The sequence below is a fragment of the Meleagris gallopavo genome, chromosome 13 (assembly GCF_905368555.1).
Source record: "Meleagris gallopavo chromosome 13, MGAL_WU_HG_1.1, whole genome shotgun sequence".
Taxonomy (NCBI): Eukaryota; Metazoa; Chordata; class Aves; order Galliformes; family Phasianidae; genus Meleagris; species Meleagris gallopavo.
The window spans coordinates 15,077,391-15,103,210 of record NC_139416.1 but is presented as its reverse complement, the minus strand read 5'-3'; the positions used below and the strand labels follow the sequence as shown (position 1 = coordinate 15,103,210).

The window sequence follows — 25,820 nt, the reverse complement described above, 5'->3', positions numbered from 1 at the left end:
AAGTGACTCACACCCACACAAACTAAGCTAGAACTTCATTTTCAAATTAGCCTGCTCATAGGTAACAGGAAAGTTTCTGCGATACAGACTTAGTGTAATTCTATTGATATTGTTTCCAGAATTGTTTGGCCATCCTGAAAATGTCAGGGCAATATTTTGCTTTTGTCTTTAATGCAGCCAGATCCTTTGCTGACTTTAAAGAGGACAACATCATCCCTGCTCTTCGGCACTGAACACTTTACAAGAGAGATTTAACCATCAAAAGTTGTCCTTGTTACAGATGATCAAGTGCATCAGAAACTATGCTAAAAATCTCTGTCAGTGATCTTGGGAAGTGATATATTAATATGAGCATATACTAAGAGACATGTCATTTATTAGTGCTTTAACAGTAGTTGTCTTCTGATAAACAACAAATATGAAAGTTCCTAAATCACGCAGAGGTGTTGGCCATTAAAGTGCAAGACAGATTGTGGCAACTGACTCACGTACTACATCCACAAGTTATACAACTGTTCTGTTTAGACAATATAAGGAAAAGTCTCATACAATACACTTGGACAGCAAAACATTACAAAGGCGTCAGTTCACAGATGTTTAGGGCCAAGTAAAAGGTTTCAGGTTTTAAGCATTTGGTGCACTCCTGAACTGCAGAAATCAAAAATCATTATATTCTTTGCATTACTATCATTAGTGTATTTGATTGCTCAGTAGTTAGGTTTAAAGAGGAAACAAATGAAGAAAAGAAAAGTTTACCTGCTAAACTTAAGGTATTGAGGACAAACTGGGTACCATAAAAAATAGTGAAGCAGTGTTCTTCTCTGTGCTTTGCTTTGCATCGTTCAAAGTCCTTTGAATTCTTTCCGGGGCGAATTTCTTTTATTTCCATCAGATCCACTGAAAGGAAACAACAGTAAGTCAGTCAGCAGAACTGCACTTACCTTCCAGCAGAGCCTGAAACAGCAAGACAAAAAACCTCAAAACATGTATACATATATAATGTATGTATATTGTTATAGATGCTTATATGATAAGGAATTGCACCAGCTTGCAATCCACAAATAAACGACTCGGTGTATTACTGACCAGAAGACAATAGCAGGAAAAGACCAAAAGAAGGAGAAAAATAACTTCTCTTGTTCTTATCATATGACTATCACTGAATATCAATGGACAAAGCTTATACATATAGTCCCTTTGGAGTACAGAAGACATGTTTTCACAAATGGAATTTATACTGAACAAGAAATTTCCAACTGCCAACTGTTCAGAGACAGAAGAGTGATACAGATTCTAATTTACCTAACTAAAAAGTATGCATTACATCTCAGAAAGTCAGCTTGCTTCAGCACATTAAACAAGTGTGTCTGGCACCCTCCAGAAAGTAAAGAGAAAAGGCAGCCTGATAATTAAACCATTTGCAAGCCTTTTCCCGGCCATCTCCAAACAGGTATCTGTCATTCAACATAAGCTGTTGTAGCACCTTCGACTTGATTGCAGCATAGCCAAGTGGGAACAACGCATAAGCATGCATTTTCTCAAGTCAGCTCCCTTTTTGCCCAGCTCTCGTTATACTGCCTGCATAAGAGCAGCGAGACAGCACTGAAATAGAAATATGTGTAGTCTCAAGATAAGATACTTATTAAAAAACTGAGGAAGTGGTTTGTTCTGCCTGTGAACCAAACAAGTGGCTCTTCCTACTTCTGGACAATCTTGAGTTACGAGCTGCAGAATGAAGAGTGAAGAGAAACATTTCATGGCTGTTCTTGAAATGTGTTTATCAAACCTAGCAAGATCCAAGGAAAATAACTGAGGATTTCTGTTCATGCACTTAAGAACTCCATAATATAAAAAACAAGTTTTAACTGAACGCCTCACCACACTTATTAACACATAATGAAAAAGAAACTTGGCTGCCAACAGGGTGAAGGAGCTAAACATTGGTTAAAGCTTTGGCCCATTATCACTGGGTTTCTATGAAGCCAGTGTTAAAAGGAAGGGGATAGGACATCCATCAACAGAATGCCGGTAAAGAAACATTCATTTATTAATTCCATTTTTTATTCCTCACAAAGTATCCTAGGCCAAACTTCTCACCTAATACTCCTTATTCTTTGACATTAAACAACTTCTCTTGGGAAAACAAGACCTTAAATGTCAACCTAAATTGTCCTTAAGACACAAGCATCTTTCTTGAACTTATTTTTCCTAGTGTAACACCTTCAAGATAGAGTGCAGCTAATGGCTCAACCTCTTCAGTCACACTTTCAAACTACTAGATCATCTCCTAATATCTGGATGGACAAAAGCCCTAAGTTTATGTGTAACCTTCTAATAAAAATATTACTATAAATATAACTATAAATGATCCACAACCAGAAGCTCTCACTGATGACTCAAATCTTCTGACAGTCTCACAGCAGTGTACCTGGATATGCATCCCAAAATGCCAGCATCTGAAAAAGATAGGCTAAGCCCACTCAATCACATTCATCACTCAGGATGCAAAGAAAGAAAGTAGTTTAGTGGCCACAACATACAGCGTGGGACCGTACACCACGCTGGCTCACGCTGATAATGAACAAGAACAACACCAGGTACATTTTCTTTCCCTTTGACCAACAAACCTCTGCTGAGAAACACAGTTTTAACTTGAAAGCAAAGTGTACCTTTCATTTCACGCTCCCATAAATCCATGCAGACAAAGCACCAGACCACAAAGAGCCCCTCAAAGCATAACCTATAAGCAGCGATAGAGCAGTTTCACAACCTGCACTGCTGTTGTCATTTCAAGTGCCTCTTACCTCATCCAGACCTCTGAAACAAACATGCAGCCTTGCTTAATGTCTTCCCTCAGTTACATATGCACTCACTACACTCCTCTGCTTTGCAGTGCAACCTTTCAGCCCTACCATTCCACTCTCTCGTGTGAATGTATGTGTATATACATATATGCACAAGGATATCTGCTCACACAGCTTTCATGGTGCTACTGCTAATCTTACAGTCTTCTTTTACTCACGCTGCTTTAAGGACTGGACTACGGGGATAGATGCTGTTAACAATAGAAGAAAATAAATGTAAATTATTTTTCTCATAAGGGCTAGTAACCAATTTAGAGAAAGCTATGCCATTAATGTGTAGTAATACTGAAGTGTTGGAATTTGTTCATATAATAAGGCCTTACAAGAACTATATTGCTCTTATGGGATTTCTCATGTATTCTTTAGAACAAGCTCAATTAACATGAGTCTATTTCATACGACTGATAGGAAAGTTGGGGAAAAAAAAACATCGGAGGGGCAAAGAGAGAGACATGCACAGACAGGATATATTCGGATCTCAGCTAAGCCCTGCTGTCCCCCTACAGGGGCTGGAGCTGCCAGCACCCTCCACCCAACGCCCACTGCATCCGGAATGGCCGAACCCAATGATCCAAGAAGGGAACAGCCAGGAAAAGCAGCAACATGTTTCAGACTCAGATTAGTAAATCAACTGTACCAAGTTGCCTGTTACTGTGAACTTATTATAGCACAATCCGTCACCGAACAATTAAAATACAACTTCATGCCTGCGCTACAAGTAGCAGCACAGTGCCTCGGACACTCCATCTTCTTACTGCATTGATCTTATGGAGTCTTTCTTCTTCTCAATCCCACATGCAAATTGCAGAGTCATTTTCTGACCTGGCTTCATGGACAGATATTCTTGGGGCTTAATATATCTGCAAAAACACAGATCTGGACATATGCAGCTTGCAAAGTGTAAGATTGAGTACAATAGACTTGCAAGTGCAATTTCCAAGTAACAGTGTAAGATTACTGAATTCCCCAAAGAAACAGTTCAGAATGTGTTCTGTAGAGAAGCTGACTAACACCCAACAAGATAAAGAAGACAGTGTTAATGCATTCATTAAAAAGCCAAAGAGTTAAGAAGCTAAGTGCCACTCAAAAATCCTACAATGCCAGCTCACATTTCATCCATTCTACTGTCATTTTTGCCATGGGTTAAAAGAATCTTCTTGGCAGTCTCATCAGTCCCCTATTGATTCTGACAACTCCCTCAGGTGACTGTTTAACCAGACTGGACTCCAAGGCACCCTCACTTCCCACTCTGTTTCAGGCTCCTATCTGGATATGCAGTTTTCACTGCATTTGTGGCAGTCCAAGGCCGAAGGAGCTGCACGTCTGCTCTTGATGCTGTGTCTGTTTGGTAAATCAGTAATTCAGTGGATCATTACACCACTACACAGCAACTTTCCAAAGACTGCACAGATTAAACAGCACTGAGCAACTAAGAATGCCTGCGAGAGCTCTTTACAGCCACAAACTTAACAACCACCTTCTGATCCATAACATCTCCACTGATCTCCACTCAAATAACTTGGCAGCAAAAATCATGAATTGCTGTTACCTTTTTTTCAGCTACCCCAAGAGGCAGATGGGAAAACAGAACTAGGAGGTGCAGGAATGACGCAAACAGAACTGCAGAAAACACTACATTGTTGTATATGACAACACTGTGCTGATCATTCCAGGTACGCTTTAAACAGGAACAAACCAGAACTGCTACCCAAAGGGAACGGTTTGCCTCCTTCCAGCCCTAGCATTCACACATTACTCACTGCTTGCAGGAAGCACAACTATTCAGTGGCCAAGCAGATAACTGCACAAAGGAACTGTGCTTAAAATCAGCCAATGCTAGCAGTAGAACTGCAGCATGTTAGCTGGAAGCAACAATGTAAGGTCACATTAAGAAGACGTGCTTTACTACATTAAATGCATTATTTACTTCATTAGGTATTTTCAACAACAGGCCCCAGAAGTCAACAAGGAAACTACTGGCAACGTTTCAGAAGGGAAAATAAGGGACTCTGATCATCCAAACGGCACAGACCCAGACACAAGGGTGGGCATTCTCTGTACGAATATTTTTGCATTTTTATGTGTAAACATAGTAATGTTCTGCACAAGCATTTCAGAACCAGTTTTTAGAATCCACATCTTTTCAACAATTTGCATTACAAAATATTCTAAAGAAAGTTTCATTTCAGAAAGGCAGAAACTGCCTCCTTCCAGATAGGCAATGTGCAAATGAGCGCCCATTGAATGAAGAAGGCCTTCAGTATCTTTTTGCAAATGGATTTCACTGCGGTTTGTGAGGACAATGACTTTGCTCTCAGTTTTACAGAATTAAAGATTAACTACACAAGGTGTGTCTCCCGTTTTATTCAAAACAGCAGCGAAACGCTGTGCACAGTTCTAAAGAGAAAAAAGTGAGGCCTCTCTCACCGAAGGGCAAAGTCATATGAAGGAAGAAAGCTGAAGCACGTGAGTACAGCAGTGGTATGCAAAGTGATTCAGCACATACAAACAGTGAAATTGAATACGACATGCAGTAGCCCAAGGAATTACAGCTAAGTCACAGGGGTATCTGAAAGCACAGTTTAAGGAGGCAACATGAGAAATGGTGTGGTGGGTCTTGGCATAGCACCTGAGTACCTTCCCAAGGGGTCCTCATGTCACACAAAGCCACCATCTACAAAAACAATGAATTACCATCCTACCAATGATAGCTACACCTTGTGAATTAACAATTCCCTGCTGGACGGCTCAGCAGAGCAACAGCATGTTACAGCCCTTCTCAGCTTGATGGGCTCTGAATTCAAAGGGTCACAGACCTCCAGTGGCTATTGGCTTCATATTAAAAAGAAAAAGGCACCTTCAGAAAATGAGAAAAAAGTACATATGTGCCCATAAAAGTAGACGTTCTACTCCGTCAACCAAAACAAAAAGGTTGCCATGCAAAACTTTGACTTTGGGGATAATATACTGGAGTATCTACATCTCCCACTCACTCTGACCAACTCTATTAGCAGTGCTCTGGTCCGCAAAGATCATCACGCTGGATCTCCATTTCACTGGCCAGCCACTCTGGTCTTCGTAAGCTAGCATTAAACACCACAGAACTGAACTGCTGAAAAATGATTTGAAGACAGCTAAAGGCTAAAACACATTCATTTTTTTTCACTTGACCACAGAAACCATGGTCTAAATTCTCAGTTGGAGGCTTACACGAAGATCCCCTAGGTAAGAGAACAGAAACACATCAGTTTCAAATTAGAAAAAGGTGAATTTTAATATCCTTTAGATATGATACTCTGCAAAGAGCAAGAAGTAGATTCACTTCTGCAATGACATTTTGTTCTTAACAGTTTTTAGAATGCAAAATAGAAAGAAAATGGCAAAATATGATTCTGGAGCATTCAATGGAAGTTACGTTTGTTCCTGCTGTTTACTTATAACTACATGGCTGAAAGAGTACAGAAGTTTAGACAGAAAAAAATAAGGGCAACTGAAAATTAGCAAGATGAAGTCCAACATTACAGCCAAAAGAAGCATTTCACACATCTCTGCCGAATATGTTGATATTCACTACTTCACCCAGAAAGGTAGAGGTACTGTAAATGTTCATACCATTTTCTCCGAAGAGAAAGAAATAAAGGTTTTCCACAACAGAAAGAGTTCCCATTGACATTCAAATTTTACCAATTAAATGACTGAGCGAGTTAACTTGGTGAAGAAAAAAAAAAATCCCTCAACTATGCTTAAGAATGCAAGCTACTTCCACAAATAGCCTCTTAGGTTCTTGCTGGTCTGACTGCTGACAGGATGCTCAGAACCAAAATGTGCTTCCTTTTGCACATCATTTTAGCAGGGACACTAAAAGCAAATTCAGCAAAATTTGATTTCAGGGACAACATGCTGCAGGATAAAATTCACAAAATACAAGAATAAAGATCTAAATAAATAAATACCTTGTTAGTTAAAACAGCACCATCTGTGGCAGCACACATAAGCTTGCCATTACATTAGTTACACATCCCTGCATTTCACCTCAACCTGTAAATTGCACTTGGCCTGCTCTGCTCCAGTTATCTACATGACTACATTATTGATGCACTGCTGCTTCAGGGAGTGTTGATCATTATCCAGGTGCAGCATTCTGCAGAAATGTGGTTTCTACTTGGCTGTGTAACAAAATCTGAAAACAAATACAGTGCAATCCTGCAGATAAGGAAGAAACAGAGCAGTACTCACAGGTCTAAATTCTACGTACAACATGAATTTACTGAGTTAGTTCTTTGTTTCTTTCATTCCCTTTCTTAATACATCCCTGAAATATGAAAATTCCACTTATGGATTTTTAAAAGGACTAATTCTGAAAAATCTCCTTATTTGAGCAGGAAGTAAAACTTAAGTGATTTTTAACAGTCTCTGATAATTCTTTTTATTTTCACACATTCGACAAATCATTAGTAACATTAAACGATGGTAAATGTATTAAAGAAGTGGGCCACAGCCATTTTGTTCTACAAACTCTGGAAAAAAAATTGCAGGAAAAAATCAAGAGAAGAAACGTAACACAAAATTAGCAGCTCATGTTAATTCTAAAATAAAATGTTTTAATACTCTGAGTATTACGTGTTAATTAAAAATGAAAAAGGTATAAGGTATTCCTGCTACATCAACATACATCTGGACTGAAGATACGTTAAACCGAAGTACATAATCAGTTACAAAAGCCTCAGTTTCAACAAGTTTTATTCCTGTTTGCCGTGGTGGTGCCATGGACATCTCAGAGCATAAATTCTCCTAGCTATGAATCACCGTTTCACACAAGGACTAATGGGGGAGCATGCAGAAACTCCCATGTTTTCCAGTGACTAATCAGACTCCAGTGGTCACAAACTTTCCCTTACCAGCTCTCCTTAAAGCACTTCCCATCATTAAAGAACGAAATATCCATTCAACTCACCCTTCAGAAGGCCTACAACTCATCAAGTACTTGCTATACCAACTTAGATACCATAACCTCTTTGTGCCTTGGTTTATTCATGTGCATCTAAGTACGTACATCACGGCACAAAGAAATATTGGCAGCGTTATTTGGTAGCACTGAATAGACTCCAAGTCAGCAAATGTCAGGTGCTGGACCCCAAACACCTCTCGGCAGAACACTGACATCAGCAGTTCCCACTCCTGGTCACCCTTTCCTTCCTCTCTGCTTTTCACACCTGCTGAGAAGTTCTCTGTGCTGCCACCTCAGCTACGACAGTGCAGCTGCTTGTGGGCCATGTGCTATCCTAGCAAAGACACAGAGCAGCAGGGTCACTGACATGAGGCAAAAGTGACCCCAGAAACCACAGCAACACACAAAATATCTATTGTGTGGTTAGCCTGCAACAGCTTAAAGAGGACAGAGCTTAAAGAGCAGCACAGGCACGACGGAGGGGCCACCACAAAGACCCATGCACTGCTGTAAAGGGTTTACATGCTACACAACCACAGGGCAGAACTACAGGAAGTGACATGCTGAGCAGTGCATCACAATAATGTCACAGCTTCACAGTCATGCACACAGCATGCAGAAATTAGTGTTTGCCAGAGAAGAACCATTACGAATTAAATAAGCAAATCAATTCCCTCCATACCAGGAAACTGAAACTTCATTTTCTGATGTGTTGATAACACATTAGTTTAGCTCTGTTCCGGTCATCAAGATCAGTACTTCTGAAGTTGCAAATCCATAAACTCAGTCATAGGCCACTAAAACCCATGGGTATATGATCCATGGATATGTTATACTGGGTCTCATTCAAGGCACATGCATTAATACCACGCTGCAATACACAAAGCACAACAGGGAAAAGAAGTAAATAAATAAAAGACTCAAGGGCAAAAACATTCTCATCAGAAGTTAAATCAATGCTTGACCACCGATGGCCTGGTAACTTAGGATTGAGAGCTCTGATATTCTGAGTCCCACAAGCAGTCCCATAGCCCTCCTAGCAAACATTATCCTTGTAGTTTAAAACGATGGAGGACAATACAGAATAAAAATGAATGCCTTTAATAAGTAGAACGCAGAAGAAAAATCCCCGACATTTTGTACCTACAAGTGTTTCCATCAGAAGACTCCAGAGCTATGAGGGGACCTAAAACATCTCTCTGTACAGAACTATAGCAAGATGACAAAACAAGTCAAGCATGGGTGAACATAGTGATATCTAGCACAGATTTGTTCCCCTCAGCTTTTTGTGTAGCTCTCTGCAGACCCACGTGAGGAAGCACATGTCACTGGCATTCATTTTAATACATTAATGAAATCTTGCATGCCAAACATCTGTGATTGTAGCTCTTCTAAAAGGTGCATTGCTCCCTTCTATTTATTTCAGTTTTGCTCAATGGGTTCCTTGGACCCAAGCGAATCCAGGAAAGGCATCTGTAAGATGACAAAGAATGGCAGCACTAGGAACCTTCTTGGCCTCTACTAAACCTAGAAAACTTCAGGTCAGGCAACTCCACTCTTTCCACAGCTGACCCTTCCCCTTCCATTTAAAAGACAACTTGATGCTTCCAAAGAATGTAAAATATGGACAAATTGTATTTATTTTTTCTTGAAAGATGCCCATGTATTAGCCTCTTCAAACACAGCAGGCTATAAAGAAAAGAAAGTCATCTCCCCTAATCTGTGTGTTTGGTCCTACAATGTGTTAGATTCCAACAGTAAATCACAGTAAACCCAAGAAAGGGAAGTCTCACAAGAGGATCTGAATTTCCATACATAGAGAAAAATCCACAGCTTGGACAAGCTCAACAGCTACACTGTCCTCATGAAAACTGAGCCATCACTCAAGAACTTCCTTGCTGCACAGCTGTGCAGGATAGAAAACTTGCACACAGGTTGTCCACTGCGTTAAGACAACCACAATTGGGCACCTTCCCCTCCCTTGCAGATGGGCAGGGAGGACTGACACTAAAAGGAGAGGTGGAACATGAGGCTCCTTTAAGGGAAACAGTGAGGTTACGATGTTTTGCATAGCCTGATGTGTAGAGCCAGGACAAAGCACCAGCTGAAATAAGACGTTATGCTTGCAAAATTAAGAAGCTGTGTAGCACCATTCAGCTCCAACTCAACTCTCAAGCTTAAAAAAAAAAAAAAAGTTACCCTCAGATGCTCTATTAAAGTAAGAGAACTTCCATGACATGTAGCAGTTGAAAATTTGGCTCCCTGATCTACTGTTGAAACAGCATATCCTACTAAAAGGACACCTGCACTGTTTTGCACAGGGGACAATACGGAGATTTCACACCAGTTCCTTTTTGTTAGAAAATGTCTTTTGTATCTGGTGACCCAACTCTTTCAGCTGGCCAGTGGAAAACCTCCAATACTCTGGCGCTGTGCAGTTTAAGCCACACAGCAAACAAGAATGCTTAGACCAGATTTCCTTGCCTTTGTATATCATCACTCGTTACCACAGCAATGGCTTGGAACTAGGAGTTTTATAAAGAAGAGTATCTCCATTTTAACCTACTCATCCAGAGTAACATACCTATACCAAGTGGAAACAGCTCTGATTTCAGCAGCTCTTTCACAGAATCATAAAATAGTTTGAGTGGAAAGGGACCTTTAAAGGTCATCTAGTCCAACTCCCCTGCAATGAACATCTATAGCTAGATCAGGCTGCTCAAAGCCTAGTCCATGCTGAGCATAAAGGCTGATAGCTTTCTCTGCAGGTAACGCAATTAAAAACACACAGAATAGCACATTGAGGGCCACAGGGTTGTCTAAACATTTCTATCAGCATAGCTAATCCTACATCTTTCCTGAGCAGATCTATTTAATCCAAATAAAAGTAGCTGCCTAGTCATTAGCGTGAGGCTTAACTTAAATCCCTTCCAAAACAACACTAACCAAACTGAAAAAGTTCCTTGTAATAACCTGAGGGTTCAACCACAACAAGCACTGAGCAGAATCACCTCCACTCATTTGTGCAGTTATTTCCAAAATCCACCGCCGCAGACAAACATCCAACACACAGTGACAGAATAAATGATTACTGTATCTATCCCTACCATGGTCTCCTGGACTGCTACAGTTACTGTACTACTCTCACCCTTAATAAATACCAATTCTTACTGGATTGCAGCATGTGGAAATAGCAACCATTAAAATTCACATCACAAAAAACTATGTAATGAAAAGCACTACTCAGTATTAAAGCACAGGATACTGAATAGCAGAACTTGAGATCCTAATTCCATGCCCTTTGCCACTAAATATATGTATACATTGCAAACGTGTAGGGTTTTTTTATTCTTCACAAGGTCAACACAATTCAACAGTGAATATCTGGGGTCATTCATGTGTACATTTATATACACATAAGTGGAAACAATTTTTCTCTTATCATAAAACTGGTCGTATCATTTTTGTACAGCTCCAGAGAAATAAAAACTTGAATTTCCCCTATCACCGGTATTCAAGAAGCCTATGCTTTAAATTTCCAAATACATGCGAAGTACAAATCCATAAATATTCCAATTTTCAAGCAAAAAAAGGAAGCCTGAGTCTCAGTCAAAAGACGCAATAGCAAATTTATTAAAAAAAAAAAAAAGAAGAAGATTTCCTTCCTCTTCAGCAGAAATACTGCCAGCAAGTTAAAGCTGCAGTGACTTTCATTTCAAGTAGATAGAACCTTTCCAGCAGTTCACATAGTTTTCTGAAGCAATGCCTGCAAAATAATTCTGAGGGTTAGGGAAGGTTCTTTGATTTTTAAGATAAATAAGTATAAATAATATTGTGCATATTTGTGCAAATTACATACTTTCAGTAGGTCATGGTCTCAGATCTAAAGTTTCCATTGTTGTAAAGGTCATTACATGTCACCGAATTAAAATCACTGCTGTAGCACTGGAACTTTCAGGCAGAGGGCCTCTGGATAAATTGCAGCTCTACAGCTGAATTCCCTGCTCTGGTAACCAGTGCCAGTGTATCTGGAGGCAAGTCATTACCCTGCTGGATTACCCAGCTATCAGAGCCTAACATAACATTCACCTTCTCTTTAAAGTGTCAACATCTCTGTGTAGAGCAAGTGATTTAATTGTTGGGATGTAGTTCTATGCACACACCTCTTTAGGTCTGGCTACTCTGTACAACTGGCTGCAGCAGTCTTTACCTCCATGATCCCATGTTATTTTTGGCAGAGGACTCTAAAGCCTTATTCACCCACTACATGGGCATTTCCTAATTTGTTCTAATCCATGTATCACCCTAGCTTTTATTTACCAAGTACATTCAAGCCATGCTCTCATAACTGAATTACTCCTCCACACAGGACTTATTTTCAGCACACCTCATTCCAGGTCTGAGCATATCAGAACTACTAAAGTACTGGCATTCACACGCACAATTATATATACCCTCATTTTACGTGAGTAACTGAGTGCAGCAAAACAGTTAATTAATGTTAATGCTTCCAGATCTGCTTGCTTTTTCCCAAAACACTACATACGAGCACATTTTCATCACCCATGACAAAAACCACTTTATGACGACCAGTCCTTCGTTCCATTCCAATAGATTTCCTGTTGCAGATCCAGGCCATGCAAGGAACCAAACAGGAGCCAGCAGGAACAGTAGCAAGTAGAAATTTAATGCTTGTAAGCAGCATGACATGAAGTTGCACAGACAATTCAAAAATCACGTACTTTCTCAGTGCTCATCTTCGCAACCTTACAGATTGATGCACTTCTAGCTTACTGTAGATTTAGCAAAAAAGAAGTTTCTAAAAATCCACAAATCAATAGTCAAACCCCATTCTCTGTCCCATTACAATGTAATTTCCACCCCCCACACACACACACCTCCATATCCGTGACCTCTTCCCTCAACCCAGTTCTATTTAGTCTCAGTTTCCTCGTGTTCTTAACCTCTCTTCCTTCTCCCAGGCCTGGACCAATTTGTTTCTCATTGAGCTCTGGCTCTTCTCACTAAGTTCTAGTCTCACTTCTGATGCTCCTCATGCTATACTTAATTTCTTACTACAGCCTTCACAGTTCTCCACCTCCAAACTCCAACTTCTTATCAGAATTTCAATTCCTAAAGTCAGCACCCAGCTTCTCATATTATCTGAGGCTGAGCAATAAATGATTCTGGCAACTCAGAGAAACAATTCAATTCCTTTATTGAAGGCATTTAGCAGCTGCATAGTATAATCATGTCCACAGCAGAACAAAAAAGTAAAATAAAATAGCTACCATGTGGTCATATGCAAACGGTGTAGTTACATTATAACAATGGGAGCTGCAAGAATCCCAAAAATTGCAGGCTGAGCTTGGTTGATATCAGCCTTGTTCAGTAAGAACTGAAAATTAGTTTTACTTTATTTTATACCGTGGCTTTTGCAGTCCTATGTAGCTACAAACTCCACTTTTGTTTCCCCACCTAATTATAGACAGCTTAGACATCAGCCAAACAGGCTCTGTAAATTCAGGACCTTCAACTCATCCCTTATACCTCACACCTCCACCCCCCTAAGTCACTGGTACTACCAACAATGGTCCTAAATAATGATTCCTATCCTGATATGGCAAATTCCTCAAGAAAACAAATTTTAATTCAGTTTCCTTCCATTTGGAGCTTTTGCTTTTGGAGAAAGAAGAGGTAAAGAAGTCCTGATCATTCTAAGCTACAAGACCTCTTGAGCTTAACTGTGGAAAAATAGTTGTCACTCATAACAGAGAGCAAAAGCACCATCACACTTAAAGATGAAAAACTGGACAGCAGGATTTAGAGAAAAAGCATGTTAACCATATACAAGCATAGCATTAGTTATCTAACTAACGAGCTGCAGAAGATTCTTCACCAGCACTGCGACTATTCAGCACATTCTTGGCAAATTACCAAACTCTTCTTAGCCAAAAGCTTAATCGTATTAATAAAGGCTCACTAAACAAGTATTTGACAATTACATTGATTTATTAGTGACTCCAAGTTCATGGACACTTTGAAAATACTCACAGAAACCTTCGATCTTGTCAGCTGTCTTGCTCCAGGCTACCTGCCTGGTTTCCATTATAACTTGAATAGTCCTCCTTTCTGGACTACTCTTCTTAATACTGAATACAGTCATAACAGTTCCCAGCTCCAATGTCCTTTTGATCTGGCTTTTCTCATACTCCGGCAGCTCTCCATAATCTATACTCTTTCTGGGCATTTTTTTAGGTTTCTTTTTCAGTCAAACTTGTATGGTTTTCACTGTGCTGAAAAGAAAAAAAGAAAGAAAGGACGAAAAAAAATAATCAGTATTTAAGACAATATTTTTATTCCTTTAAAGCCACATTTATTAAAATTAAAGATACTGGTAGATCCATACATAGAATAACAAAGCTCAAACCCCGACTATATTTATCTTGATTTGATGACTTCAGGAGTCTCATAAGAGACTCATAAGACATCAAAAAAGTATCAGTTTAAGCTTAGGGTCTTTTCAAGTATCAGATCAGTTTTTACTTACCATTTTATAGCAAGTAAAATACCAGTAAGTCTTCGCTCATGGACATTTTTCTATTTGACAGGGATAGAACTGGCTGTTTTCAATCATTCCTATAAAAGTTTCTTTACTGTTTTAGAGTACTTGTAGATTTGTGTGCTATAAAAACTTTGTGAGTTCTATGTTATGCTAGAAGTTAAATCTTCAGTTCTTGATTGAAACTGAGTGTACCTTAAATTCTGGAACTGCAAAAAATATCTAGAAAATGATTTTGTCCTAAGTATTAACAATCATTGTATCAATATGGAAAGCAGTATTTGCAACATCTGAAGCACAATCAAAACCTTTTTCCTCTCCCTTAGTTGTTGGTTTTGTTTATTATTATTACATTCACAGTACCAACTGCAGACGGTCAAAATGCTGCGCCCCTGGTGAACTGCAGCAGGTTTGCTGTTCTCCTTGCCTTGTCTTAATACAGAAGCATTAATTTACTGCTTGAAGAGAATTCCAAAAACCTAACAGCTAATTGCAAGCTTGATTACTGCTCAGCAGGATTATTTACAAACAGAAAGCCCTGCTCTGTCATCCATGTACAAAAAAGTGATAGATACCATTTTTGCCACTGTTGCCACACAGTTCCCAATGACTCCCCTTAACTTCACCCTTGGGCAGGACAGGTCTAAGTGTCCTGCACGATCTTCCCTCTGCCACAGCATCCCTGCTGTTCCCCTCCTGTCTCCTCAGCCCATTACTCCCCATCACAGTTTCAGTTTCTGCACTGATAACTAATTTGTCCATGTCACTTCTCGCTTCCCCTTGGTAACTTCTTCCAACTCTCCTCCCCCTCACCCCATGTCAGTCTCCTGACCTGCATTTCACTAAGGAGCTCTCTTTTCTGCTCTCTCATTAATACCACAAAGCTGTCTTTCAGTGTTGTCACTAACCAGTTTCAGTCTCATCTGTCAGACTCTGAAGTGGTCCAATGCAATCTTTCCAATCTCTTTTTAAAATCTACAACTTCAATGACACTGGGTTGTGTTTTTTTTAGGCTATCAGAGAAGCAGACACAAAGCCCTTCTTATTTACAGTGGCCTCTTCTGCTTTGCCTATGTGGAACCTGAAGCCCAACTAGTGTTCTGCAAAGAGTCACACAGATTAATTAGCTTGTTATTGTGTAAGAAAAGGGTACTTCGTTGTCCTACTACTACTTAAAAAAATACATATATGCCAATCCTACAACTGAGACTTCTGGACAACTTTTAAGGATTGTACACAATGGCAGATTTTAGTCAGAATGTGGCTGAACTTTTCTGACTCCCTGGAACAAATCAGCTTGTCACTGAAATCATCACCAGTTTGCATCTAGCAATTTAGCCATAGTCGTCCAGCTACAATGACAAAAATATAAGGAGAACAGAAATAAAATAAAAAATAAGTCTTTAAAAAGCATACTGTTTTGCAGCCGTAAAATGAAACGTCTTTAAACAACCCAAGAAGGAATTTCTAAACATACTAATTTAATAAAAGGCAATGAAGCATTTTTTGAGAGATTAGCCCCTTAGTACAAAGGAACTGCCTCTCAGAGGTGGCTTCTTAAGCAGTTTCCGCTGAACATAATAGACTGGACTTCCTCTTTTAAAGTAGCTCTTTCTTTAAAAAAGAAAGTGAACACTGCTTTTAGCCTACCTAAAATCTTAAGCTAGAAGCCAAGCTTTTAACTTACTGCAAAACAACACTGTAGCTGAGGACACCAACTTCATCAGTAAGAAAAAAAGAAAAGAACATCATAGCACTTCATCAACCTAACCAACCATCCCTTTATTATCTGTTCACCTGTTCCATAATTTAGAACAAACACCACAGAGAGCTTCCTAACAGTGGAACACAGCAGACCAAAAGAACAAATGGAACCTGATACCAGACCTAGCTTTCTCCACATTAAGAGGCTTACTAGACACAAGTATGTGACCTCTTCAGCATTCTTACACCCTTCCCTGCACAACAACTTGAATCTACAATATTTCTACCCATTCACCCAGCAGAACTCCCTTATAACCCTCATCAACACAGTACCTTGTTGCCTCTAAATCAGTGGACCATGAGCTACAAGACACCTCTGTGTGAATCAGAAGCATTACTGCTCTTCTACAGAAAAGTTCCTGAAACCTAAAGCAGAAAGAAAGGTCCAAACGATTCAATGAGGGATCTGGTAATCACAGAATCACAGAACGGCCAGGGTTGGAAGGGACCTCAAGGATCATGAATATCCAACCCCCCTGACACGTGCAGGGCCACCAACCTCCCCATTTAATACTAGACCAAGTTGCCCAGGGCCCCATCCAACGTGGCCTTGAACACCTCCAGGGATGAGGCATCCACAACCTCTCTGGGCAGCCTGTTCCAGCACCTCACCACTCTTTCTGGAAAGAATTTCCCCCTGACGTCCAATCTAAATCTTCCCTGCCTCAACTTAAAACCATTTACCTTGTCCTGCTGTTATCTACCCTTTCAAAGAGTCAATTGCATAACATATAAGATCTGGTTTAGGCACAGACACCAACATATGACTCTTTCCCTTTGACTGCAAGCACCACAGGAGCAAAACTTCGATGCTGTCCTGTATCAAAAGCAGAATCAGCGTTATCCATTACTTACTGTGTTATGACACAACAGTAATTTCTACGTTGTCTTTCAGTGAAGAGCCTCAACACTTTGTACCAAAAAGGTCAGGAAGACCCGCTGCAAGGAGCCAAGTGAACACAGGCAAGGAGAAAGATATACTTGGTGCTATCCAAGAACCTGCATGTTTAGTGCCAGTTTGCTGCAGTACTTCTCAATTTCAAAACCAAACCCTTATCTGAAGATCAGTCTACAATTTGTACCGTGTAGACATCTGATAAAACACAGAGAGAAAGAGCTGTAGACAGGTGAAGTTACAGACGTGCAGGTTGGCAACGAACACTTCAGATGAGCACAGCAGAACCGCTCCTGAGCCACAGGACACCGCAGGTGCCTTCCCTGCACACCAAGGTTGCTCAAAAAGCGGAATCTGAAGTCAGACTCGCCCCAATTTCTACACTTTCCCATGAGCTCTGGGCGCTGCCAGCCCCATTCTACACGCGTCGCTGCACGCTCTGCCCCAGCCTTGCCTCGGGACAGCGGCTCACCCAGCCGGGCACAGCACCAGCAGCAGCACCACCTCGCTAACAATTAATCGCAACCAACAGACAGCTGTTTGCACGGAGCTTTGCCGAGCAGGGGGAACCAAAGCGCTCGGCCACAAGGAACACCTGCTAGGGACCGAAGGCGGGCCCAGGCTGCGGCCCTCAGCGCCGAGCCGAGCCGTGCAGGGCGCTGGGCTTCTTCCCCCTCCAGCAGACCGGCCGGCAGCGTTGACCAGCAGCCAACCGCGGGGTGCCGGGCGGCTCGGTCCCCTCTGCGAGCCCCCCGGCACCTTCCCTCCCCGCCCGAATCCTCGCCCCCTTCACCGCAGCGCCCCGCGGCACCTTCCCTCCCCGCCCGCCTCCCGCTGCCCACGACGCCCCGCGCACAGCCGGCTGTCCGCCCCGCAGCCCTCACCTCCGCCGGCCGCGCGGACGACGCGGCGCTGGGCGCTGCCGGTGTCAACACGGGGTGCTGGTGGCGGCGGTGTCGCCGCGCCCGGCCGCGTTTCTCCGGGGCTCCCACTTCTGCTTCTGCCGTACCCGGGAAGGGGCGGGCCACGTGACCCCGGCGGCCACCTCCTGGTGCGCGGGGTGGGCGGGCGGCGCTGCCCGATGGGGTTCCCGTCCCCTCAGCGCCCCGGAGCGGGTGCCGTCCCGCCTTCCTGCTGCCCGCTCCTTCAGGGCGCGGGGCGCTCACCCTCAGCCTCCTTCTGAGGTGGGAGGGAGCCGCCGTGGCCCCGTGTGAAGCCCTTGTGAGGAGTAGCGATGGGCTTCCTTCAAGGATCGTCAACCTAAGCACCGAATAAACGATGACACGGTGTCGCGGGTGGGTGGCTTTAGGTGAAAGGCTTAAAATTCACTGAATTGGATCCACGGCCACGTCCTTTACACCACAGCACCTCAGCTTACGGCCTGATTGGTTTTGATTAATAATTTCACCCTCTGCATGCAGAAATTACTGAAACAGTATCGTATCTGGAATGAGGTAGTGACAGCAAGTCCTACAGCAAACACCAGGAGCAATGCTACCTCGCTGAGTAGGTCAGAAAGGATCAAAAAGATCAAAAACAATCATTGTATCCAGCAAAGCTGCCAGGAGAATTTTGGGAAATTCCTCCTAAAGGCATATAGCAAACATTTGTCATAGTTAAAAGCATCCATGATAGATCAGGACCAGAAATATGAATTTTGAGTAGGACTTCTCAGGACAAGGAACCAAAGAGTGCCTACAAAACCACCACAAAAAGAAGAAAGCCCAAAACCTTGTACTTCTGCTCTCCGAATCCCAGCCGTCAAGTCCAGTGTTAATGTGTATATGTTGGCAGTGAATCTAAGCCCCAGCAGCCCCTCCTGGTTCTGCTTCACAGGGCTCAGTACCAGCATGCTCCTCACCAGTCATACATCATCGCTTCAGCACAGGAACTACCCTTGAGCAACCCACAAGCCACGCAGGCACGGAGTTGACCATCTTTCTGATAGTCTTTGCTGCAGAAGTGAAGCAGCACTGCAAAATATAGCAGCCTTACGTGTAGATGTACTTCAGTGTGGTTGTCTTGGAAGGAAGATTAAACCTATCAGCTCCCAATGTTGCACAACCTCAGGCTTCACTGATAAAACTCTGTTACAGTTGGAGAGCTGTGTAAAAGAAAATAACCTGTGGAAGAAAATCATTTCTTCAGTGGAGTTTTTTTAGCGCAGAATCCTGTAAATTACGGCTGTAACAAATCGTAGGCATATAAATGGGGTAAGCAAATCTTAAAAAAGACACAGTAAAATAGTGACTTTTGGAAACACTGGCTATTGCTCAGTGCACCCAGAAGCATAAGTACTTGGCTGCCCTCACAATCAGAACAGAAGATTAAAAGCGTCATAATCAGCAGCTCCTGCCATCCAACTTGAAGACTTTTACACTTCAGTCATAAATACCTCAAAAAGGGCATTGACACTGACACTTTTTAATTACAGTATCGAAAGGTTCAGCCCAGTCTTATTGCCTTATTTGGTGCTGAAGTGTTGACTACTTCCCCTTAAGAATAAGCAAGGCATCAAAGAGAATCACAGGCCTGGCCAGGTGGCCTCCTGCATGCAATAAATAACGGTCACAAAACTAGTGCCAACTACTACAGGAGCCACAAAGAAAATAAAGCTTTTGTGCAGAGGACAGAAGTTGAATAGTTTTATCTCATTGATTCCCATTGGAAATAAAAAATTAAAGAGCCCTTAGCACAAGGAACTTGGAGGATATTGTCCAGCTGTAGCTGCACAACTCAAATAATGAACTTCCCAAGCAGCCACCTTCAAGCATGCTCACTGACAGCTGCAGCAGCCTCAGCACATCTCAGCTTGGTGGAGTTCGGGCTCCTAGCAAAGTGCATTTCTCATGAAAAGTGCTCTGGTGCTCACTTGGCTCCACGCTTGAAATATTTTCACTTTAACTTTGGTAAATTATTGTCACCATCACAATATTCTAAATAATAAAGTAAATATTGATTTAAGGTAAACTGAAGTAGCTAGCAACAATCTGACAGGAAGGAAGGGAGGTCATAGCTCTGGCTGGCCTGCTGCGACTCTGAGCCATACGATATTCAGCTGCTTCACGGTTCACTAACTTCGCCCCTCATTACTTGCAGGCTCTACGTTTAAAAAATCTTTTGAGAAATTATTGCCCTCTGTCCTCGTACACTTGATACGATAACATCCTTTTGCATTTCTGCAGCAGTTTTCATTTGCAGGTGTCAAAACATTTTTTAAAACAGAGTAGAAAATATTTTTTCACGTTTCCAAAGGAATCGAGGTGTGGAGAAGGATGTTTGCAGAGGCCCCCAGCAGCAGCCAGCCTGGGGCAGAACACATGCCCAAGCTTCACACCATGACCTGTACTAGGAATGGCATTTCCTCACAGCAAAACTCCCTATTGCAGAAGAAAACTTTCATTTCTCAGAACCATGTTTTTTTAAAGTTCTAGTTTAGCAGAAACTCTGTCATGTGATTTGGGCCGATCAATACAAACCTAAAAGCAGATGTAATAACACGTGAACTAAGTGTGGGTTTTTTACACACCTGCTAACTCCTTGCTCAGTGACTTGGGCTGGTTTGGTTGGCTACACAAAACACCACTATACTTATAGGGCCAGCAATTATACCTTCAGCTGAAATATGAGGCACTGCAGATATTTCCTCCACAGCCCCAATGCCAGCAGCTCTTCTCCAGCACCATCAGCAGAGATCAATTCAGCATCAATAAGGTCTCAGCAGGACATGGAACCACTACAACTTTCCTCCTGTGATTTTTAATCCACAGGCTGCTGGTCCTGATGGAGCACTATGCTGTGGGAGCAACACGAGAGCTTTCCATTTTCCTCATCCTGCTAAAACCTTCTTAACACTGACTTTGCTGATGCAGGTGGAAGTCCCTATGGGACCATTAGAAAGACATAGCAAAGATATAGCCCAGTCTTTTTTGTTGTTGTTATTCTTTCCATGGGTGACTGCAAGGATTTACTATTGGCCAAGGTCTTCCCTCAGGGCGCACAGGAAGGGAGGAGAAGTTTCTTGCATCAGTGCTCACTCATGCAAAGATCAGCTTTAATCCATCCCACGCTACATCAGAAAAGTTTCAAAGAGCCCTCCAGACAACCAAAGCATTCGCTTGAGCTGTGGACGAAAAGAACGCATTGCTCCTATTTACAGATAGGCATGAAATCGTGCAAAGCACACATCAAAATCTCACTGAAATGAAAATAAGATTGAAAAGTTCATGAGGTTCTTCAGTGATTTTTTTTCTGAATAGGGGTAGGATGAGAGAGACTTGGCTGAGATATGCACTGCAGGCATGTGTGCCTTGGAAGAGCATCCATCTGGAGTATCTCCAGGATCAGCATGGTTGCATAGAATGCAAATCAAAATCGCAGTGGCTGTTATCTTTATGTGCTGTAGTTATAACGGAGTGAGTCACATGAAAGGGTCAAAACCTTCTGTTCTACTTGTGATGATAAGCATCTTCCTAACATACAGCATTAGAGATCTGTACGTCAACAGATCAAGGTGGGAGTCGGTACTGAGTGAGCTATAACAGACCCTGGCATGGGGGCCCAGTCTTATTAACATATTTGTTAACAATTTAAAAGAGGGAATAAATGAAGGAGAAAATATAAGTAATATATCTACTAATGACTAAAAACCTGAATAAATGTATATTCTTGCTTGTCAGTGTCTGCAGTGCGCTCTGCTAGCTTACACTGCAAGCTGTGCAACTCCACTGGGGCTCATGTACCCATGCTGACTCAATTTAACTTTGCCTCTTCAGAAAAGCCTCTGCAAAGGACCCATTTTTCAGAAATTCAGACATATATCACCTATTACATGACATGCATTTCCCAAAACCCATGCTTTCATACATTGGCAGAGTCTTATTATTTCACATACATTAAAAACCATGCGTAAGAAGCCTCCTGCACCTCTCAGCACATTTTATTTATGCTATGAATTCATACACTTTGCAGTACATCTAGAAGTACCAACTGTATCAACACTTTCTCAATCAGCAACATTTGACTGAAAAAAATCTAAATTTATACGTTGTGTAAATTCTTTTAGGAGCAAATGTTACATTTGAACTTTTCCAACAGAGAAAAGAACATGGAAAAATTGGGTAATTTGAACCCAACAGTCTTCTCTCCAGAGCCTTCCTGCCACACACCTGGAATTATTTGACCCATTGCTGTGAAGGAGAGCTGCCCCACTGAGTCTCAAAGGCAGCACTACAGAGCTCACCTTTAATCCTGTGCAGAGTAATGAGGGATGGACTGCTGAGATTAGCTAGGCAGTGTCAAATGGAGGTTTCTTCCTCTTTGTACTCTGATTCCACCTGGGCAGAAGCATACTGTTAATAGCCCTTAAGCATACAAAATCTCTAATCGTGTTTTCACTAGCCTGAGCTGTTTGTTAACACTAAATGTGATTTAAATAAACCTGCCACCTTTTATGACGCTCTCTCCTCCTTCAGAAGCACAGATTTGGTTATGGCTGTTACTAATAGAAAAAAAAAAAAAAAAAAAGGAAGTTATGAGAAGGAAAGTGGAACACATGAAGTATGTCACTTTTAACTAGCAGGACTCTCTCTATTACAATCTTCATGGGCTGAGCTCTTTCATGATGTGTCACTAGCATCAGACATTAATAACTCATTAATAATGCCCGACCTGAGATAGGTACAGCAATTGTACCAGGTTTCAGGTTCTCTTGGGCAAATTTTCAGTTCTTTGCTTTCTGCCCTGTAAGCCCTTACAATGCCCTCTGTTCCTGATTTTAAGATCTGTCTGTAACCAAAAGGGATCATAACTCACTTTTTTTGACAAATGCTGAGAGTTTCGCGGGCTCTGCCAATGCCAGCAGCTGAGCTTGAGGTAAAACATTTTATATCTTTAATCCAGAAAGGAACACATGAAAATTGAAAGCTCTTATTCCTGGTTGAAGGTACGTGCTTAGCAAACAGCCTGCGTTCAGCCTCATGCTGTATGGAAACGAATAGCTTACACATGGAAATTGGGATTTCAAGGCTGTGCCTAGCTTGTCGGCTCAGCTGGAAATAGGCTGAAAGAAGAAGGAAACATAATTCTGACCAAAATTTGTTCCCATTGAATAGAATGAAAATGATGAAGCTGAATAATGCTAGTTTTCTAGTGATTTGTACTTCAGTAGCAATCAGATTTTATAGATTTACAAGTAAACACATATACATAGGTATATCTGTAAACAAATCTCAGCTTTTGAACAGATTAAAAACAAAATCCACCGTTGCTCCTAGCATTGCAAGAGCAGTATTGTTGCAGAAAGGATGGATTTTGAGAAGAAAACAGCCAAGCAAAAAAATACAGCATAAGGAAATTCCTATTAACAGGGAAACAAAAACAGAAGGTTTTCAGCCTCCTCCTACAGGGAATATCAGAGAGTTCTTTGGTAGGGAGATCAGGAAAAGGACAGACCCAGGCTGGAGAAGTGGATGTTCTTTAGCTTTCTGGCTTGTTAAGAGCAGCTTGAAAATGAGAGGTGAGCTAAATGGGAGAGCAAGGTGTTGCCAGACTGTGGGCTTGTCTGTTTTTTTTTTTCTTTTCTCTCTTTTTTTTTTTTTTTTTCTCCTCAAAGAGAGGAAATAATGAGTGCAGAGCAGCAGTGGTTCATAGTGGGTCAGTCAGGAAGTCTGGGGCTGGGTATTTAAAAGATAGATATTTTTATTATATGTTGTTCTCAGGAAACAAGCGCATACAAGAAAACCATTTTCTTAGACTAAAAATATGCAAAATTAGAACTCACCTTTCAGTCTAAACCACTGTATGATTCTATGAATATCACTTGGAGTAGAACTTTCACCCAGCACTTGTAATGGAAACAGGCGGTTCCTTCTCCTGCTGTCCCTGTTTGCAGCTCTGCCCTGGTGTCTGGTGCTGGCACAAGTGTGTGCAAGTGCCATAAAACCATCCTGATCTGCCAGAACACAAACATGCAGCAAAAGAGGGAAGCAGTTTCAGGGTTGGCTCATGTAGATAAGAAGAGGGCGAAGGTACCTGAAAACACAATCTGAAAGCTGGCATTAAGAACACTGCAAGTGGAGGAAAAGAGGATCGGCCGTATGTCTTTAAATTATGAAACAACTTTTAATTTGGCCTTTCATGATCATTACCTATTAACTGTAAACTAGCGGATAATCTTTACTGCTGTAGGTGCTCATGAAAAATTAATGCAATAAAAACACACAGAAGAGCCCAGCAATAGTCCTTGAGCAGCACGGTTGGCTGAGATACCTGGAGCTCAACCTGCATGTGGCACGGGTTGGGTACGTCTGACTTCTGATGAGGAAGCTTGAAAATTGACTTGGTTGTTAACCAAAGCAATGTGTGCTTTCAAATTTGACTGTGAAGAGTCCACCTGGTTAGCAGGCTGGTTCTTACAGTGGGGGAGGGAAACAGAAAATCTGTGTTGCTAAGGCAGGTATGAATACCTGAAAATGAATTAAGCTGCATCACAATTGATTTGGAAGGAAAAAAAAAGGGTCTAATTAATCACTGTATAAAAGTCAGGCTCTACAGAAGAAGTTGCATCAGCTAAAGATAAAACAAAATGCAATTGCTTCTCAGTGTGTGTAGAGCTCCCATGTCGTGCTGCTTTGACCTTTCCTTCTTTTCATTTTTACTGTTTGAAGCAAAGACAAATGGTTTGGGGACAGACTTGTTCTAGCAGGGCACAATGACTATGCTCTGTAATCAGTCTTCTCCTGAGACGGGGAAGGCCAGCAGTCATAGAATCATAGAATCACAGAATCCTCCTAGATGTGTTTTTGTTTAGAAAAGGCAAGGACAAAAGGGCCATGCTTCTTGCACAGAAGTGCTGGGCTGTGCTGGGAGAAAAGAGATCCGCCAAGGCTACAATATTAGTTTACTCGCAGAGGAAGTTTGTATAGAAACTGTAGGCACATTTCAGCAGCTGATTTGTTCTGAAAACATACTCTCAGATCTCAAACACAAGCACTCCATCTCTGTAGGGTTTGCTAGGGTCCTTGAGAGCAATAGCTCGGGTTGTGCTGCGGTTTTGTAGCATCAGGTCAGACTGGAAGCACTGCCAGATGCAGGACCACCATTGAGCCACTGCTGCCCATGGGGACAGACATCATTAGGCTCATTTTCTTTGCTCATTTGAAACTAAATCTGAGAGAGTACAGCACTGAAGAAACCATTTGTAGTTCTGAGGCCAATATCAATATGCCAGCTTACTTAGCTGTGTTTCTGGTTTCTCAGCCACGATACGATGGAATCATGTTGGCAAAAAATATATATATATATGTCTTAAAACATTACTTGTTTATGTCAACTTTAATGTTGTTTTTGCTGGTTTCCTGAAGGCAAAGGATTATGTAATAAAAAGAAAGTCAATATTAAGCAGCAGGGTTTGAAATTACCGTGATAAATTGAATTTTAAAACAATACAGGCCTTATCGTGTACTTACAGATAATAAAGCATATCAGAGGGGATGATATGCTGGCACTGCCATTGAGAATACAACACAGAAGAAGGCTGTCCAAGTCGTGCTCCTACTCATCTATCTCCCATTACTTTTATACATCCCTCCTATTGCTTTTCCTAGGAGAAGTTATGGGCCATGTCCTGGCAGCCCGAAACAGCAGATGTGCTCCAGCCCAGCCCCCTCCTGCCCCCAGCTCTCAGGTACAGCTCCTGGGACCATCTCTTACCACATTCCCTTCCTAGAGGAAAGGTGTTTGCTTTGTTACACTGGTATGAGTTTGGCTGTCTGAACGGAAGAGAGG

The 25,820-nt window shown here is 41.7% G+C and overlaps 1 protein-coding gene across 5 annotated transcripts in view; it reads right to left on the bottom strand.

Annotated features, from left to right (window-relative positions):
* The window catches only part of PLCG2 (phospholipase C gamma 2), a 64,139-nt gene extending 40,177 nt beyond the window's left edge, over positions 1 to 23,962 (bottom strand). The window contains exons 1-6 of one of the 5 annotated variants that reach the window (XM_085234702.1): positions 23,815 to 23,962; positions 22,276 to 22,369; positions 18,765 to 19,156; positions 17,918 to 18,293; positions 13,867 to 14,108; positions 757 to 897 (exon numbers count right to left, since the gene is read on the bottom strand). In XM_085234702.1, coding sequence (XP_085090828.1) covers positions 757 to 897; positions 13,867 to 14,062 — 337 coding nt within the window. In that variant the 5' untranslated portion in view covers positions 14,063 to 14,108; positions 17,918 to 18,293; positions 18,765 to 19,156; positions 22,276 to 22,369; positions 23,815 to 23,962. Of the gene's footprint in view, positions 1 to 756; positions 898 to 13,866; positions 14,109 to 17,917; positions 19,157 to 22,275; positions 22,745 to 23,814 lie in introns of those variants that run through there. The other 4 variants (XM_010718083.4, XM_085234703.1, XM_010718084.4 and 1 more) reach the window with 4 other exon arrangements.
* Between the last annotated feature and the right edge of the window lie 1,858 nt (positions 23,963 to 25,820).